The sequence below is a fragment of the Rhinolophus sinicus genome, linkage group LG06 (assembly GCF_036562045.2).
Source record: "Rhinolophus sinicus isolate RSC01 linkage group LG06, ASM3656204v1, whole genome shotgun sequence".
NCBI lineage: Eukaryota > Metazoa > Chordata > Mammalia > Chiroptera > Rhinolophidae > Rhinolophus > Rhinolophus sinicus.
The window spans coordinates 39,319,495-39,338,245 of record NC_133756.1 but is presented as its reverse complement, the minus strand read 5'-3'; the positions used below and the strand labels follow the sequence as shown (position 1 = coordinate 39,338,245).

Sequence of the window (18,751 nt, the reverse complement as noted above, 5' to 3'; positions counted from 1 at the left end):
ACATTTGGAAAATTATAGATTATTTAGCTCCTAGAGTTATGATTTGCAAACAACAGAAGCTACCTTGTTTCCCCGAAAATAAGACCTAACCGGAAAATAAGCCCTAGCATGATTTTTCAGGATGACATCCCCTGAACATAAGGCCTATTGCAAACCTTAATATAAGACCCAGTCTTATTTTCGGGGAAACACAGTAACTCTAAATGACTTAGGCAAACATAATTTGTTGCAGGTTTATCCAGGAAGATCACAGAATATTCAGGAAGCCATGATAACTGAGCTTGAGAAATGGGCAGCAATGAGATGCAATGCAAAGCCAGGACTCCACCAGAGAAATAATTTGTTCAGGGTGCTTCCATTTGTTTATTACTAGCTATACTTCACTTTGTTGTCTTGTTGCAGCTGCCATCAACTCTCCATTGTCCTTGTAGTTTTGGATCATTCCCTAAAAAGTAGAAATTCAGGGAGAAGGCATTAAATTGGTGAAGGTGTCATGTCACTATGTCTTAGCTTTTAGTAAAATGGAACAGGGACTGTCTGTTCCCGTAAGCCATCCATACATTGGAGATAACAATATCTCAATGCAGGCAGCCAGAATGGGAGGGTCTTCAGGTGCTGTGAAGATCTATTAAGTGTAAATTAAATTCATCAGGTACGACTGATACAGGATCTCTAGAACATTTTTGTAGGTTAAAAAAAATCTTATTTTAAATTTTACTTACAATTAACTTTGCATATGTGTATACGTATCTATATCCAAATATGTACATATGCTCTTGTTTTCTATTCTCCTCCAAGTCTCTAAGGCAGAATGGGAGAAAAACACACAAATATGTTTTAGAATGTGATATAGATCAAGGGTTGGCAAACTATATAGACTGTGGGCAAAAAATCTGATATGCCTTCTCACCCAACGAGAATTTAAATTTTTTATTTTTTTATTTTTAAAGAGTTGTAAAAAAAAGTTGAAGAGTATGCTACAAACCAAATGTGTACTGCCAAGCCTAAAATATTTACTCTCTGGCTCTTCATGAAAAAAGTTTTTTGATCCCTGATATAGAAGACTATAATCAAGACAAGAAGAAAATTTCTAATTTAATTTAATTTATGATGTGATGGATTATTTTATTTCTGTTTTTTGTTAACTGTGTTACTGTTGAATTAGGATGTGCTTGAAGCTGTGTTCAAGAAAGCAAAAAAAGCTACTTTTTTCCCTAATTTTTAAGTTGGTAGAAAAATTTTTAAGTTGGCAGTTTTCATGAACTATATAATTTATATGATGTATAGGGGTGCATCATGTTAAACAAGACTACAGAAATTTCTAGGTAGATTCTGATCTGATAACTGACTTTAAAATCTATATTGTTGACCACTTGGTATTTGACATATGGATATCTGGGAATGGTGCCAAATGTTTGTAAATAAGACCCCTTGTGAAAGAAAAAGATGCTGATTATAATCTAGAGAATTAGAGTATAGGTTGCAACTGAGTGACCAATTGGTTCATCAAACTTAAGGGTACCTTGTTAGGAGGGAAAAGAAAACACGATTTACTAACTCGAAGGCCTTAAAACAAGGTAAAAAAATAAATACGACATAGTTGATTCTGAGGGCCAAAACTTTGAACATTAACATCTATTTGTGCATTCCTTTTATATACATTATTAATCCCTCACTAGTTTTTAAAGGGGTAAGAATTTTTCAAGTGATATTCAATGTAGTAATATCACAGTGTATATGAATCAGGAAATTATTAGTCTCATTTCAAATTATTCACATAAAATATTTTATAAGGAATGTATAATGTGGTTAACATGATTTTAAAATATAAAATAATTATAGGCATCTTATCAAGTGATACATCTATTATTCAGATGCTCGTTAACTGCTACTTACCGAGTACATTTTGAGTCCTCATTTTGGAATTATGGGATGAAAAGTCATAGTAGTCAGTTATTTTGTTGTACTAAATTATGTAATTTTGAATGCTGATTTTGTTTAACAGAGACTACATTATTTATATACAACAAAGATTAAGTTAATTTCTTACCATACGAACTAGGTATATTGAAGATAGGAGTAGCACAACTTTTTTTCAAAATAAAGCCTATTTAAATGATAAATTTGGGTCAACATTCCTATAAAAAAATTTAGTAAGGCGAATTTAAAATAGTACCTATCTTTGCATTTGGTTGGGATCATTAATCATAATCTATAAAGACAAGGTACAGATTCAAGCCAATGTTATCTACAATTTGCTGCTTTAAAATTAACTTTAGTTTAATACTATCTTGGAATACAGATGTTCTTTCTTCTATTATTTGCTAACCGAAATATCATCTTTGTTAAAATAGTACTAAAAGATTAAGAACATTTTATGATTGGGTAAACAATTTTAATCATTTAATATCAATAAAACATATTGCATCTGGTCTTATGTTCACCTTACTGAGTTTAATAATGGCTCTACTTAACTTGTCAGAATAGATCTGAATCATCTTCTTTTATTTCAAGCTTACACAGAATAATTATTTTTTATTTTGTGCCATTTATTTATTTATTTATTAAATTAATTTTCATTACATTTATTAGGGTGTAATTAGTTAATAAAATGACATAGGTTTCAAGTGTACAATTCTGTAATACATCATCTACATATTGAATTGTGTGTTCACCACCATATGTTTGACCCGTTTCCCTCTTTTATTATCTGCCTCCCAGTTACCTTCTAGTAACCACTAAACTGTTGTCAGTGAGTTTTTGTTGCTTTGTCTTGTTCATTGATTGATTTCAGTTTATATCTCACATATGAGTGAAGTCATAAAGTTCTCGACTTTTTTCTGTTTGACTTATTTCACTTAGCATGAAAATGTCAAGATCCATCCATGGTGTCGCAAATGACAGTGTTTCGTCTTTTCTAATGGCACAGTAGTATTCCATTGTGTATATGTGTACTGCATCTTATTTTCCAATCATCTATCGAAGGACACTTTTGTTGTTTCCATGTCTTGGCCACCATGAATAATGCTGCAATAAATATAGAGGTACATATATCTATGGATTAATGATTTTAGATTTTAGATACCCAGAAGAGGGATTGCTGGGTCATATGGTAATTCTACTCTTAATTTTTTGAGGAGCCTCTGTACTGTTTTCAGTAGTGGCTGTGCACAGAATAATTTTAAGTTGACTAATACTTTAGAAGATGTTTTGATTTTTTGAAACTCAATTTAAAAAACAGGCTTCCATTTTAGTCTTTTTATAAACTAGTTTTTCATTTTCAGAAGTGGTACAAGAAACAGAATATTTTTTATGTTTGTTTTCTTTCAAAATGAGTGGGCTTCTACATAGACACATAAGCCAGCTTGTCATCACTAGTCTTAGTAGCAAACTGATGGCATAGAGAGGGGGATAGACTCATTTCATCATTGTGTTTGTCTTCCTGCACTTGTGGCCGTAACAGCACATCCATCAACAGAATTTAGGAGTTGTAATGAGTCTCGTGGCCCGAGGGCCATGTCCTGATGATTCGGGCTATCATAGTAGGATTACTTTTGTCTGCCTCTTCTTAAGGATTCGAATTAGTACAGTTTTGACTCTTGTAAGCATGCTTTTGTTGCCATTCCAGAAAAAACTATCCTTTAAAAATATATAATTCAAAGAAAATCACATGCAGCACATGGCATTTAAATTTAAGTTATTCTATCAGCCAGCTTTGTATCTGTGACCTATAGGTTTTTAAAAATTTTTTATATTAGTTTCAGATATATATATATATATATATATATATATATATATACACACACACATATATATATTTATATATATACACATATATATATTTATATATATGTGTATATATATGTATATATATGTATGTATGTGTGTACATTTATATATATGTGTGTGTGTATATATATAAATTTTTTTCCGTAGTGAAATATATATATCAGGGGTGTCAAAAAATGTATACAAGTGGACACTTTGGTCAACATTGCTCAAGCAGTAGTTCGCCATAATCAGAAGTGTCTGGATGCTGAAGGTAACCACTTTGAGCACCTCTTGTAATTGCAGAAGTCAAACGTGACTTGTATTCATCCTTTGTTATTGGTACATATTGAGTATCACAATTTTAATACAGTTTTCCTTCCTCAAAATGTGTATACGTTTTGGGGAGCACCTCTTTGTATAGTCACGGGATGTAAAGTACAGCATAGGGAATATAGTCAATGGTATTGTGACCTATAGATTTTGACTACCTACTTCAGAGGACAGTCTATCAAACAAAATCAGAAAGTCTCATTACAATGAAGCATATTCTTGGAGTGGACTGGGTGTAGATATGAATAACTTTGCTTGTGAAAGGTCAAATAATTCTTTTAGGAGATCAAGCCTAAACTGAAGCTTTAATAATTGGATCTGATTATCTCATTTATTAGGATAAGTAAGAGCTTGAGAAGTAGCACTTTTTAGTAGAATACAGTGATAACTCTTTAGAGGAAGAAGTAATAATTCTGTTTACTCTCTCCAAGATTAAATGATAAAGCTGCTACTGAGTTTATATTTCACTATTATCTTTAATAGTGAAAAACAGTAGTGGTATAAGCCAATATCCCACCAAGCAACAAAATGTCCCCCAATCTTTCCAAAATAAGTTAGTATTATTTACTTAAGACTTCACATGGCTGAGGAAAGAATCTCTGAGTTTAAGCCTATCTCAACAGAAACGTCCAAAGCTGAAAAGCAAAATAAGACTGAAAAAAACCACAAGAGAATATATAAGAACTGTGAGACAACTATAATACAAAAGATGTGATATACATGTACTGAAAATCCTGGAAGGAAAGAAAAGAAAAAAAAAAAAGAAGGAAGGAAGGAAGGAAGGAGAGAGAGAGAGAGAGAAAGAGAGAGAGAGAGAGAGAAAGGGAGAGATAAGAGAAATATCTAAAACAAGAACAGCAGAGAATTTCCCCCAATTAATGTCAGACACCAAACCACAGATCCAGGAAGGTCAGAAAATATCAAGCAGGAATAATGTCAAAAAAACTACACCTAGGCATATCATATTCAAACTACAGAAAAAAATCAAAAGAAAGAAAAAAATCCATAAAGCTGCATATAAAGGAGCAAAGATAAGAATTACATCTGTTTCTCCTAAGAAACATGCAAGCAAGAAGAGAGTGGAATTAAATATTTGAAACATTGAGAGAAAAAGTCACCAACCTAGAAATCTGCGCTCTGCAAAGTTATCCTTAAAAAGTGAAAGGAAATGCAAACTTTCTCAGACAAACAGAAATTGAGGGAATTTATTGTCAGTAGATGTGACTTGCAGAGATGTTAAAAGAAATGCTTCACGGAGAAGGAAGATGATATATCAGAAACATATCTACACAAAAAAGAGCATTGGGAAAGGAAAAAGTAAGGTAAAATAACTTTTCTTGTTTTATTTTTAATTGATCTAACATAATTATTCAAAATAAGAATCGCATGAATATATTCTATTATGTGTATGTATACACACATATATGCTTATGTAAAAGTCAATGGTACAGAAGGGAGGAATTAGTATTGTTTTGTTATTGGATACTAATACTACCTATAAAGAAGTGTAGTATTATTTGAAAATAGATAAATTATAAATATATATTGCATGCTTTAGGGTAGTCACTAAAAAAGTGAAAAAAAAAAGAAAATACTAATTTTGCTAAGAAAGGAGAGTAAATGGAATCATGAAAGGCTAAATTAAAACCAAAGAAAGAAGAGTGGAAGACAAAAATAGGAAGAAGAACAATGGTAACAAATAGAATACAGTAATAAATATATTAAATGTTAATCCAAACATATAACTTTGTCAGTAGTTTAAATGTACCAATTTAAAAGAGATTGTTAAGTGAATCCATAAACAAGATCCAACTATATGTTGTCTACAAAATCCACTGTAAGTATAAAGACACACATAGATTTAAAGTAAATGGATGGAGAAAGATATATCATGTTAACACTAATAAAAAGAATGCTGGAGTAGCTATATTAATTTTGGACAAAGAAAACTTCATAGTGAATAAAGTTATCAATTAAAGTGGTGTATTACATAACAATAAAAAAGGCAATTCTCCAATAATAGATAACAATCCAAAACATACTCATACATGCACCTAACAACAGTGTGTCAAAATGCAAGACGAAAACTAATAGACCTGCAAGGAGAAACAAACGAATCCATTGTTGTAGTGGGAGATATCAACACCTATCTATCAGCAATGGACAGGTCCAGCAGGCCGAAAATCAGTGAGGACATAGTTAAACTCAGCAACACTGTCAATCAACTGGATGTAACGGACATTTGTAGACCGCTGCATCCAACAACAGCAGAATCCACATTCATCTCAAGCTCACATGGAACATTCACAAAATAGACCACGTACTGGGCCATAAAACAATATTCACAAATTTACAATAGAAACCATATAATGTCTACTCAGATAGAATGAAATGGAATCGGACATCAGTAACAGAAATATAGCTGCCACTTTAGTAAAAAGCTTTTTCTAGTAGTTTGGAGCCAGGCTATCCCTATACATTGGAAATATTTTCAGGTTTGTGTTGTAAATCATAGATATGTTTTATTTATTGCATCAGTTCAACGCCAGATAGACCCCTTTGTGCAAGATAGGATCAATGAAACCAAAAACAAAATTTCAAAATCAAAATATTGATTCCTCAGTTCTACACCCTCTTTTTAAATGAATGCCACACAGTTCCTTAATGTGACCCCTGCTCCAACGTGCAACAGCCTAAACCACATTGCCTTGACTTTCCTCGATGGTCCTTTATCTCTCCATCCTTATTTCTTATTCCTACTGACTCTCAGGCTACCCATCACTCCCTCCGGACCATCATTATTATGGTCATCTACACCTTACCCAGCCACTTTCTCCTTGATATTTCCAATCAGCCTAGTCCATACCCTTGTTCAGGGAGCAGCATTGACAGCTTTGATGTTCTATGTCTATCCCTGTTGGTAGGAAGCATGGAACAGGCTTGTGGGACAGTGCTTATAAAGAATATAGCAGTGTACAGTCATGTCCTAGCCTTCACATTCACTCAACACTCACTCAGACTCACCCAGAGCAACTTCCGGTCCTGTAAGCTCCATTCATGGTAAGTGCCCAATACATGCATCACTTTTTTTGTCTTTCATAAAGTATTTTTATTGCTCTTTTCTGTGTCTGGATATGTTTAGATGCACAAATACCATTATGTTACAGTTGCCTGCATGATTTAGTATAGTAACATGCTGTACAGGTTTGTATCCTAAATGAAATAGGATATACCATATAGCTCAGGTGTGTAGTAGGCTATGCCGTCAAGGTTTGGGTAAGTGTACTCTGTGATGTTCTCTGCCTCATGAGGCATTTCTCAGAAGGTATCACCATTGTTAAGTGATTGTAGTCTCACTTGTCTATTTTTGCATTTGTAGCCTGTGCTTTTGGTCTCATATCGATGAAATCATTGCCAAGGTCAATGTCATAAAGCTTTCCCCTGTATTTTCTTCTATGAACTTTAATTTCAGGTCTCACATTGAAGTCTTTAAAAACATTTTCAGTTGATTTTTTTAAATTAAAATTTATTGGGGTGTCAATGGTTAATAAAAATACAGAGGTTTCAAGTGTACAATTCTGTAATACATCATCTACATATCACATTGTGTGTTCGCCACCCAGAGTCAATTCTTCTATCACCATATATTTGATCCTGTTTACCCTCTTCTATCACCCCCCTCCCCACTTACCCTCTGGTAACCACTAAACTATTGTCTGTGTCTATGAGTTTTTATTTCTTTATTTGTTTGCCTTGTTCCTTTGTTGCTTTCAGTTTTATATCCCACATATGAGTGAAATCACGTGATCCTCGACTTTTTCTGTCTGACTTATTTCACTTAGCATAATAATCTCAAGATCCATCCATGTTGTCACAAATGGTACTATTTCGTCTTTTCTTATGGCAGAATAGTATTCCATTGTGAATATATACCACATCTTCTTTATCCAATCATCTATCGAAGGACACTGGTCGTTTCCATGTCTTGGCCACCATGAATAAAGCTGCAATGCACATCAGAGCACATACATCTTTACAACTAAATGTTTTCAGATTTTTTGGGTATATATCCAGGAGAGGGATTGTTGGATCATATGGTAATTCTATTCTTAATTTTTGAGGAACTTCCACACTGCCTTCCATAACGGCTGCACTAATCTATATTCCCACCAACAGTGTATGAGGAATCCTTTTTCTCCACAGCCTTTTCAACAGTTGTTTATACTGTGAGATTAGGTTCCAAATTCATTGTTTTACATGTGTATATACAGTTTTCTCAGTACCATTTGTTGTAAAGACTGCCATTGTCTTTTCTTGGCATTTTTGTCAAAGATCAATTGACCGTATGTTAGTAGGTTCGCTATTCTGTTTCATTGTGAGTTTTGTTGTTGTTGTTCCTTGCTTGTTTGTTTTGTCTGTTGTATGCCAGTATCATACTGTTTTGATTAGTATAGCTCTGTAATATATTTTAAAATCAGAAATTGTGATGACTTCAGCTTTATTTTTTTCTTGATATTGTGTGGCTATTCATGGTCTTTTATGGTTCTATATGAATTGTAGAATTGTTTTTTTCTATTTTTGTGAAAAATCAATTGTTATTTGCTAAAGATTGTTATCAATCTATAGATCACTTTGGATTATATAGACATTTTATCATATAGACATATAGACATCATTGGATCATATAGACATATAGACATTTTAACCATTATTTCTTCTGATTGATAAATGTGGCCTGCCTTTCTGTTTAATTTTTCTTTAATTTCTTTCATCAATATTTTGTAGTTTTCAGTATACAAGCCTTTTACCTCTTAAGTTTATTCCTACATATTTTATATATTTATATATGTATATATATATATATATATATTTTTATATTTTTACTGCTATTGTAAATGGGATTGTGTTCCTACTTTCCTTTTCAGATAGTTTTTCATTGTTGTTAGAAGCACCATCAGTTTTTGTATGTTGATTTTGTACTCTGTGTGTTTACTACATTTGTTTATTACTTGTAACAGTTTTTTTGTTTGTTTTTTTAAATGGGGTCTTTAGGATGTTTTCTATTAAAGAGCATATCATCTGCAAAAAGGGACAATTTTACTTCTCTCTTAGATCTGGATTTCCATTTTCTTCCCCAGATTTACACAGCTTTCAGCTATTATTTCTTTTCATGCTTTCTGGTCCTTTTTCTCTCTTCTTCTTCCAGGTCTTTTACAGTACATATATTGATCCATTTGTTGGATCCCATAAGGCCCCTAAATTTTTCTTCCCTCTTTTTCATTATTTTTCTTTTTGTTTTTCTTACTGATTTATTTCCAATGACTTGTTTTTGTGCTTGCTGATCCTTGATCTAGTCTGATATTGAACTACTCTAGTGAATTTTTTTAGTTCAGTTTTCTGTGTTTCAGCTCCTTGATTTCTATTTGGTGCTTTTTAAATTATTTTCTGTCTCTTTGTTGAAATTCTCACTTTGCTCATGCGTTATTCTTCTGACCTCAGCGAACACCTTTATGTCGTTTATTTTGAATTTTCCATTAGGTAACCCATACAATTTTTCATTTGGATCAGTTTCTGGAGATTTATCTTGTTCCTTTGTTTTAAATATCTTTGCCTGATTCTTTATTATCTTTGACTCTCTTTGTTGCTGTCTTCACATTTGACAAAGCAGCCATGTCTCCCAGTCATCATGGACTGGCCTCCTACAGGAGAGAACCCCCACTAATCAGCTTGGCAGAGATTCTAGGGGGCCTCAAACATTCATGGTAATCCAATCTGCTTTCTTTGTTCTTTGTTTTCCCCAGGTATCAAGGGTATGTCAGATCACATTAGTGCACCAGAACAAATGCAAATGCAGCCAGTTCCTTAGGTGACCTCCAGAAAAGTTGGATCACTGGACATTCAACTCTTTCCCTCTCCAAGGAGAAGCTGAGGGCTAGGTTTGTCTATCTGCTCTATGCTGAATCAGAATCGGCGGTATGGTGACTGCCAGCCCAAATCTTTATCTCTGTTCTCACTATTCTCCAGGCAGCTAGGTTTTTCCAGGTCTTGTCAGCACTCTGATATAGGCAGGTCAGAAGCCAGTGCTTTGGGCAGCCCCAAGAAAGGTTGTGGCATTGTAGGCAGCTGTGGCTGCTTACTCTGTGCTGAGCCAGAGGTAAGGGGTTATGGCATCTATCAGCCCAAGCTGCTGTATTCATTTTTTATTTTATTTTTTCTAATTAGCTTGATTGCGTCAGACCTGTCCGAGCACTGAGACTGGCAAGACAGAAGCCAGTCCTCTGGGGAGTCCACTCAGAAAAGTTGGGGGCACTGAATATGTGAATCAGCTCTTTCCTCCCCTGGGAGAATCTGGGAGCTAGGAGTTCTCTTTCTGATTATGTTGTGCTGTGCAAAGGTAGAGAGAGGATGTCTTGAATCTTTTTATTAACTTTGGTGAGTCACCCAGGATGCATCAGCCTTTCAGTTAATCTGTGGATTTCTCATAGTTCGAATTTGTCTGTCAATTGTTGCTGAATTGATGTGTTTGGGTGCAGGGAAGGGAGGTCCCAGGGCTTCCTCCTCCGCCATCTTGCTGATTCATTGTGCATTTTAAATGTCTGAGGCTGTTGCTTTTTCTTGTGCTTTTTCTTGTAATTTATTTTGTTTTATCTACTCTTTTAGGATATTTTTGTTTATTTAGCGTCTGTTCCAAGGTTTAGTTTTTGAGGGATCACAGATTCCTTTGAGAATCTGAACAAAGTTATGGGCATTATCCTCAGTGTAATCTATACACACAGTCAAATAAAATTTGCTTATAATTTCATGGGGTTTGTGAACCCCAAGTTAAATTCTGCTGTGTGCCATAACTTTTTAATTTTCATGTTTTATTCTTTATTCTTGGAAATTTATAGTCAATGTGAATACTTCCATGGCATATTCAACCTTCCCTGCCCCATGAGTTTCCTTGACTTCTTGGTATCTAGACTGTTTCACACTATCCAAGGAATCTTAATGGATTAATGGATCCAATTTTCAGAAGCAAACCTGATCTTTATAACCACCCCATTTTTTTCAACTTATGAGTTATTGACTGTTTTCTAATGAGAATTTTAATTTTTAAGGACACTAGATAAGTCAGGTACTTTGGCCAATAGTTTAGTCAATTCCTAATTAGAATATTACTTAGAGATCCTCAAGTAAAAATAAAATGGTATGAAAATATTATACATATGTTTTTGAGATGAAATATAGGATCAATTTAAAACATATACATATATACATATATATGTATACACACACAAATATATATATATATATATATATATATGTGTATATATATATATATATATATATATATATAGTTTGCTTTCTTATAGTAATTCATATTAATGAGACAAAAAGAATCTCGCACCAAGAAGTTCCTCCAATGTAAGTTCTAAAAGATCAGGAACTTTGGATTTTTACAATGTATTCTCAGAACAGTGCATTTTTAATAAATGAATGCCTGAACAATAAATGAAAGAACAAATGAATAAATAACTCTGATGAGGAGGAAATTAAGCTTTTAATATCAATAGGTTGTGGAAATGATTTGCACCTCTTCTCACTCTATGTATATATCCTATCAGTCATTATAAAAACAAAATTTAAGACAGTTTCTTTTAAAAATAAAATTTCTTAAAAATTAAAATTGTATTTAAAGTAGGTATGTAAATTTCATAATCTAAAATATTAAGACCATGAGATGATTTAAAATAAACCTAAATGTTAACATTATGCACAGATAAGTCTCATATCTTTTTGTTCCTCTTTTCCCCCTTTACTACTTTTGTTTCATTAAGTGAATATTTTATAATGCACATTTACATTCTTTTAATGATTTAATTGTATATTTTCAATTATTTTCTTCGTGTTCTTTCTAGGGCTTATAGTATATATTTTAATTTATTTACTTCAGATTTATACTAACTTACATCTAGTGAGATATAAAAATGTTACTTTTATATATGTTTATTCCCTCTTCTTCCTTTTTGTGCTGTTAATGTTATACATATTACAGCTATATTTGTTACAATCCAAACACTACATTATTATAATTATCACTTCGTAAAGTGTTATGTCTTTTAAAGAGGCTAAGGGAAGAGCAAGCATGTATTCATTGGGTTTGTTATATTAACAGTCCTATTTATCACGTTTTCTAGTTCTTTTAATTTTTTTCTATGGATTCAAGTTACCATATGGTGTCATTTCATTATTCCAAAACAGCTTTGCTCCCACCTGCCATCTTGGACTGCTGTTGTCAAATATATATTACATTTATATATGTTTTAAACCCAACAATTACTTTTAAAATTAGTTAAGAGAAAAAATGAGTAGAAATACTTTGGTTGTTTCCATGTCTTGACTATTATGAATAATACTGCTAAGAACGTAGTGCTGCAGATATCTTTTCTAGGTTGTGTTTTGTTTCCTTTGGATATAGTCACAAAAGTGAAATTGCTGTATCTTAGGGTAATTTTATTTTTAATTTTGTGAGAGTCCTTCATACTATTTTTCATAGTGGTGGTTTACAATCCCACAAACAGTGCACAAGGGTTCCCTTTTCTTCACATCCTAGCCAGCATTTGTTATGTCTTTGATGATGACCATTCTGTCAGGTGTGAGATGATATCCCTTTGTGGTTTTAATTTTCATTCCCTAATGATTAATGTTGAGTATCTTTTCATATCTCAGTTGGCCATTATGTATCTTCTTTAGAGAAATGTCTATTCATGTCTTTTGCCCATTTTTCAATTGTATTTTTTTTTGCTATTGAGGTGTATGGATTCTTTACATATACATATGTGTATATATGTGTGTATATGTGTGTGTGTGTATATATATATATATATATATATATATATATATACACAGACTATATATATATATATATATACAGAATATATATATATATATATATATATATATATATAGTACCAAAAATGTATACACATTTTAAGAAATGAAAAAACTTTATTAAATTTATACTGATGGTAACCACTTTGAGCACCTCTCGTAATGGCAGAAGTCAAACGTGACTTGTATTCATCTTTTGTTATTGGTATATATTGAGTATTACAATTTTAATACAGTTTTTTCCTTTCTTAAAATGTGTATACATTTTTTGTTACCCTCTGTATATATTTGATATTAATCCCTTATCATATATATGGTTTACAAATATTTTTTCCCCATTCTGTAGGTTTCACTTTGTTGATTGTTCTTTGGCTATGCAGAGGCTTCTTAGTTTGATATAGATTCACTTGTTGATTTTTGATTTTGTTGCTTGTACTTTAGGTGTTATATCTAAAAAATCATTGCCAAAAGCCAGGTCAAGGAACTTTTTTCTATGTTTTCATCTGGGTCATGGTTTCAGACTCTCTCGTTCTTCCTGATTCAGTCTTTGTAGTTTTATGTTTCTAAGAACTTTTCCTTTTTTTTTGTTTTCAGTTTGTCTAGTTTGTGTACAGTTGTTCATAGCAGCCTTTGTATTTCTTGGTATTAGCTGTAATGTCTCCTTTTTCATTTAAAATTTTGTTGATTTGGGCTCTTTCTCTTTTTTCCTTGCTTAGTCTAGCTAAAGGTGTGTCAATTCTATCTTTTCAAAGAAGCTTCTCTTACCATGTTTCCCCGAAAATAAGATCTACAACGAAAACAAGCCGCAGTTAAGATTGTCAGCCAGACGGATTCATTTAGTACATTATGACGATGTTCCAGAAGAAGATGGCATGACTGTATTTGAATAAATGTAGATTGTTGTACATGAAAAAATAAGACATCCCCTGAAAATATGCCCTAATATGTCTTTTGGAGCAAAAGTTAGTATAAGACCCGGTCTTATTTTTGAGGAAACACAGTAGTTTGGTTATCTTTCCTACTGTTTTCCTATTCTTTATTTCATTTATTTCCTTTCTGCTAACTTTGGGTAACACCAGAGTAGGGGCTTCCATGAAGCCATCCACAATGCTCTGGGGCTGGATGTCACCCCTGGGCTGTCTTTTTCCCACTGGAAAACCATGGTCTCAGAGAAGTCTTCTCAGTGTGGTGCTGCACTGGCCTGGGGTGGGTGACTGTGGTTAATGTGTATGCATTCTTTTACTCTTCTAATGCAGTTTTTCTTGGTATCTGTGATGCAGGAGGGGTACTTAAGCCTCACCCCTATGTCCTAGGATTCTCTCAGTGGTGCCTTATCCACGAATTAAAGGTTTCTTTCTTTGTTTTTAGTTTAGTTTAGTTTACTTTTGTTTTCTTTCAGCACTTTGACTCTGCCATACTATTGCCTTCTAACCTCCAATGTTTCTTATGACAACTCAGTAGTTAATCTCATTGGTGTTCCCTTGTCCATTGCTAGTAATATTTCTCCTGCTTGTTTTCAGGATTTTCTCTCTGTTTTTGGAGATCAAGTTTTACCGTGAAGTGTCGGGATGTGGATATCTTTGTGTTTATTCTGTTGGTATGTTCTTAAATGTGTAGATTATTGTTTCCTTAATTTCAGTATGTTTTAGCCATTATTACTTCTGTATTTTTTTCTAATTTTCTCTCTCTTCTCTGCTCTGGTACTCCCATTATTCATATGATGTTGGACTTAATGGTACCCCACACTTCTCTGTGGGTCTAGTCACTTGTCTTCATTATTTTTTTCTTTCTGGCAGCATAATCTTGATCAATCTTTCAAGATTTCTGATTCTTTTTTTTTTTTTTTGTACCAATTAAAATCTGTTGAACTACTCTAATGAGATTTTTATTTCAGTTATCATACTTTTCAACCACAAATTTTCCATTTGGTTCTTTTATATAATTTCTATCTCTTTATTGATAATCTCTATTTGAAAAGACATTGGCATTATACCTTTCTTTACTTATTTGAAGTTTATTTCCTTTAAATATTTTTATAATAGCTGCTTTGAAGTCTTAATCTGTTATGTCTGTCATTTGTACCCTTTCAAAAGCAGTTTCAAAGTCCTGCTCTTTTTCTCTGTATATGTTACACTTTTTCTTTGTGTGTCTCATAATTTTTTTTGTTGTTGAACACTGGACATTTTAGATAATATACTGTAACAACTCTGGATACTGAGCTCACCTAGGACTTGGTTTTTGCTTGTTTATTTATTTAATGACTAGGCTGGACTATTTTAATGAGCCTGTTTCCCCTGCATTGGGTAGCTTCTGATATTGCTCCTTAGAGGGCATACCCTTGGCTGGGTGCAGCCACTCATGGGATGACAGTAATTTTAGGAGGACTCTCTTTAATTGTCTCTTTTTCTGATTTGTCTCTTAAGCTCACTAAACTCCTTTGATACCACAACTGTTATTAGTCTCCACTATTGTCAGCTGATTACCCTATTGTTTTGAAAAATGCCTCAGGAAATAAATTGCTTCATAGTCTGATCCTTTTAAAATATTAACTTTAAGAATATTTTAGAGAATCTATTCCAGGCAAGAGCAGCTGAGAGGTCTTGAGCTCTTCCTCCTCTTAGCTCTCACTTGTCGGGCAGAAGCTCTAACCCAGTTGTAATAGTTAGAGAATACTAAAGTCCTGATCACCTTTGCCCCCAGCAAATGATAAATAATTAAGAGAAGGCTGGTAGTTCCATGAGAGTAGAAGGCTAAAGTGTAAGCTTTGAATTTTACCAAAGAGAACCAGGAGGAAAGACAGCTAAGAGCCTTTGTGGGATCAGAAAAAACTGTAAAGAGCCAAAAGTTTTATAAGATTCAATCTTCACTATTAAGTATGATATTAGTTTGTTTATGCCATTTATCAGGTAATATTTGTGATATATTGGGTTAAAGAAAACATACTGTTGAAATTAATCACATATTTCTTTTAACTATTTTTTAGTCTGGTTAATAAAATATTTAAAATCAGTTTGTGCTATACATTATATTCTGTTGAATAGTACTGTTCTACAGTAATTTTCCTAGGTGGAAATAAAAGTTACTTCTTCACTGTAGAGGAAAAATAAAGAGAGGTTACCTTATATTTCTCTAGATAATACAGTCATGTTCTCCTTGCCATTATATTATAAAATGCATAGCCAGATGTAAATACAGAATTGTTTGCCGATTCATATAACCAGAGATTTCTCAGCACTCATTTATCTCCTGATGAATGTTGATAAACAAACCTTAGTGCCTAAAAAGCTTTATATAGTAATGAAAACAAGTATGGTATTAAATTTACTCTACCAGGTTTTCTAAGATAAAAGTAAACTCATGAATAGTTTTTTTTTTAATCTTTTTATTGGCAAAACACTAAATGACACTTCCCCCCCTATATTCAGCTCCTTGTTTCTGTATAAAAAATATCAACAAAAATTTAGAAATGAACGTCAAACACAATGGATTTACATACACAAAAGATATGAAGATATGCTCCTTGAAGATCTATTTTTTCAGCCTGAAACTAATATAACAGGAAAGCTTGCACATTGGAAACATGTAAGTATAATTTGTTTATTATTTTTCTTTGAAATATTTTTATAATTAAATATTTAAAAATATTTTTAAATATTTTTAGGTGTTATATCTAATAAACGATTGCCCAAAGCCATATCAAGGAACTTTTTCCTAAGAATTTCTCCAATCTCTTTTAAATACCTTCCATTATATTATTAATGTTCTGCTTGTGATTTTCTTATCTGAGAAAGTCATATAATAATGTAGTACAAATATAATGTGACATATTCATAACTCCTACCACTACTATTGTATAATTTATGCTTTATATATATGTTTATCTTATTAATTATTGCAAGCAGATATTGATAGTAATATAAATTGCTTCTTAATAGTTAAAATATAAAGAAGTATTTAATTTATTAAAGGCTGATAAGTCTACATATAGCATAATATTCATTCAGTGTTTTGTGCTATATTAGTACTGCTTTGAGGACAATGGAAATAGGAAAAAACTTATATTTATTGAGTGCCTACTATGTACCTGGCACTGTGCTAGATATTTTGCATATAGTATGTAGTTTACTCTCCATAGCACTGTAAGTTAGGTATTTTTATAAATAGGAAAGCTAAGGCTTAGAGGGTTAGTTTACTTCCAAAGGCCACAGTTAAGTGACATTCTAGGACTTAAGTCTAGGTCTTTTAACTCCAGAGCTTGTGCTTTTTAAAAATCTTTAGAGTTTTGTTTTCATTTGGACATTAGGTAAAGGTAGACCTGAAGACAGCATTGTAGTATAATTAACAAGAGTGAACTTTTTTCACTTGTGAAGAACTGTATTTGTGATAATGCTCCTTCATATGTGAACCTGTTTCTTTGTAGACTGAGGTACAACTATTTGTATTATATTCATATGATTAGAAAGGCGTACAGAAAACGTCCAGATTGTCATTAGTCTGATTTCAAATAATTGAGGATATGTGCTCTAAATATAGCATGGAAATGTCCTCAAGCCCTTAAATCTCACAAGTTATCCATTGAATAAAAAAATAGGTTTAAAAGGCAAATGTATCCCATTCAAAACTTTTCCCTCATGAGCACTCAATGCCACTGTGTTAATTTGCTCTAGATGATAGCAAGCTTTATAAAACTGTAAAGTGCATGTGAAGTGTCTTTTGGCACTCTACGTAGAATATAAACTCACTGATTTTAGGCATGTCACCTGTTTTTTATATGCTTTATACAGAAGATACTTTCACTGAATGATGTATACTGATAATCAATTTGATATGGATATGTTGTATTCTGATCACCAATTTAGATATGCTGATAATCAATTTGGAGTAAAATATTCATCTTACAAAGGTTATTTTATTTCATATCTATGAAGTTACATAGAATATATTATTGTATATTGGGCTTTGGAATTATTTTGAATGTTATGAAATTTTTGGTAAAATATATGCATTATAAGGAATTTTCTAAAGGTTTTTAATGTTATTGATAATTATTTTAACCACATTGTTATGGTTAGATGATGTTATGGTGAACTGTTATAAACATAGAACTGTTTATTCATATTATATAAATATGTAAATCGCCCTATGCTTTTTCATTGCTTATAGCTACCATTTATAGAATATTATAGAAATTATCTCCAGCTCAATTTCTTGAAGTAGTTGAAATTAATTTTAATTATATAAAATTTATCTCTGCATCTTCTATATAAAATTCTTGTTCCATCTTTTGCTGGTTTCATTTCTAGTCTCCTCTTCAGCTTACTTGGTTGATACAGTATTATTTTATTAAGTTTGACTAACATATCTAGTCTTTAGTGACTTGGAACTTGGTTTATTAGAAACTACAGTGAGAACAATTAATACCATAGAGTGCTTAAGAGAACCTAGGATCCAAGAAACACTGAAACAGTTAGGCAGTAGGGAAAAGGAAGAGGGTGAGAAAATATCAGTAATTTAATACTAGGAGTTCATTTAAAAAAAAAAATGCTCTGAGCAAAATGATTGAAAGGATTAATCAAGAATGGGATTCTAGTTTCAGTATTTAGAAAGAGTAGTCAGTGTTTGAATCTGCTTCTGTTTTGGGATAAGATGTGTTTTGTCCATAGGGCTTAAAACTTCCCATATTTATGGTAACCTAAAATGGAAAGAATCAGAGCAGTGAGTTCAAGTTACATTCATTTAGGAAATGATGTGGTGCAAAGCCAGAAGTCCTTATAAG

The 18,751-nt window shown here is 32.5% G+C and overlaps 1 protein-coding gene across 1 annotated transcript in view; it reads left to right on the top strand.

Moving 5' to 3' along the window:
- Positions 1-18,751, top strand: part of LRRIQ3 (leucine rich repeats and IQ motif containing 3) — a 144,727-nt gene that overhangs the window by 49,254 nt on the left and 76,722 nt on the right. The window contains exon 5 of the mRNA XM_019743761.2: positions 16,401-16,557. Within this exon, the coding sequence (XP_019599320.2) occupies positions 16,401-16,557 (157 nt within the window). The remainder of the gene's footprint in view (positions 1-16,400; positions 16,558-18,751) is intronic.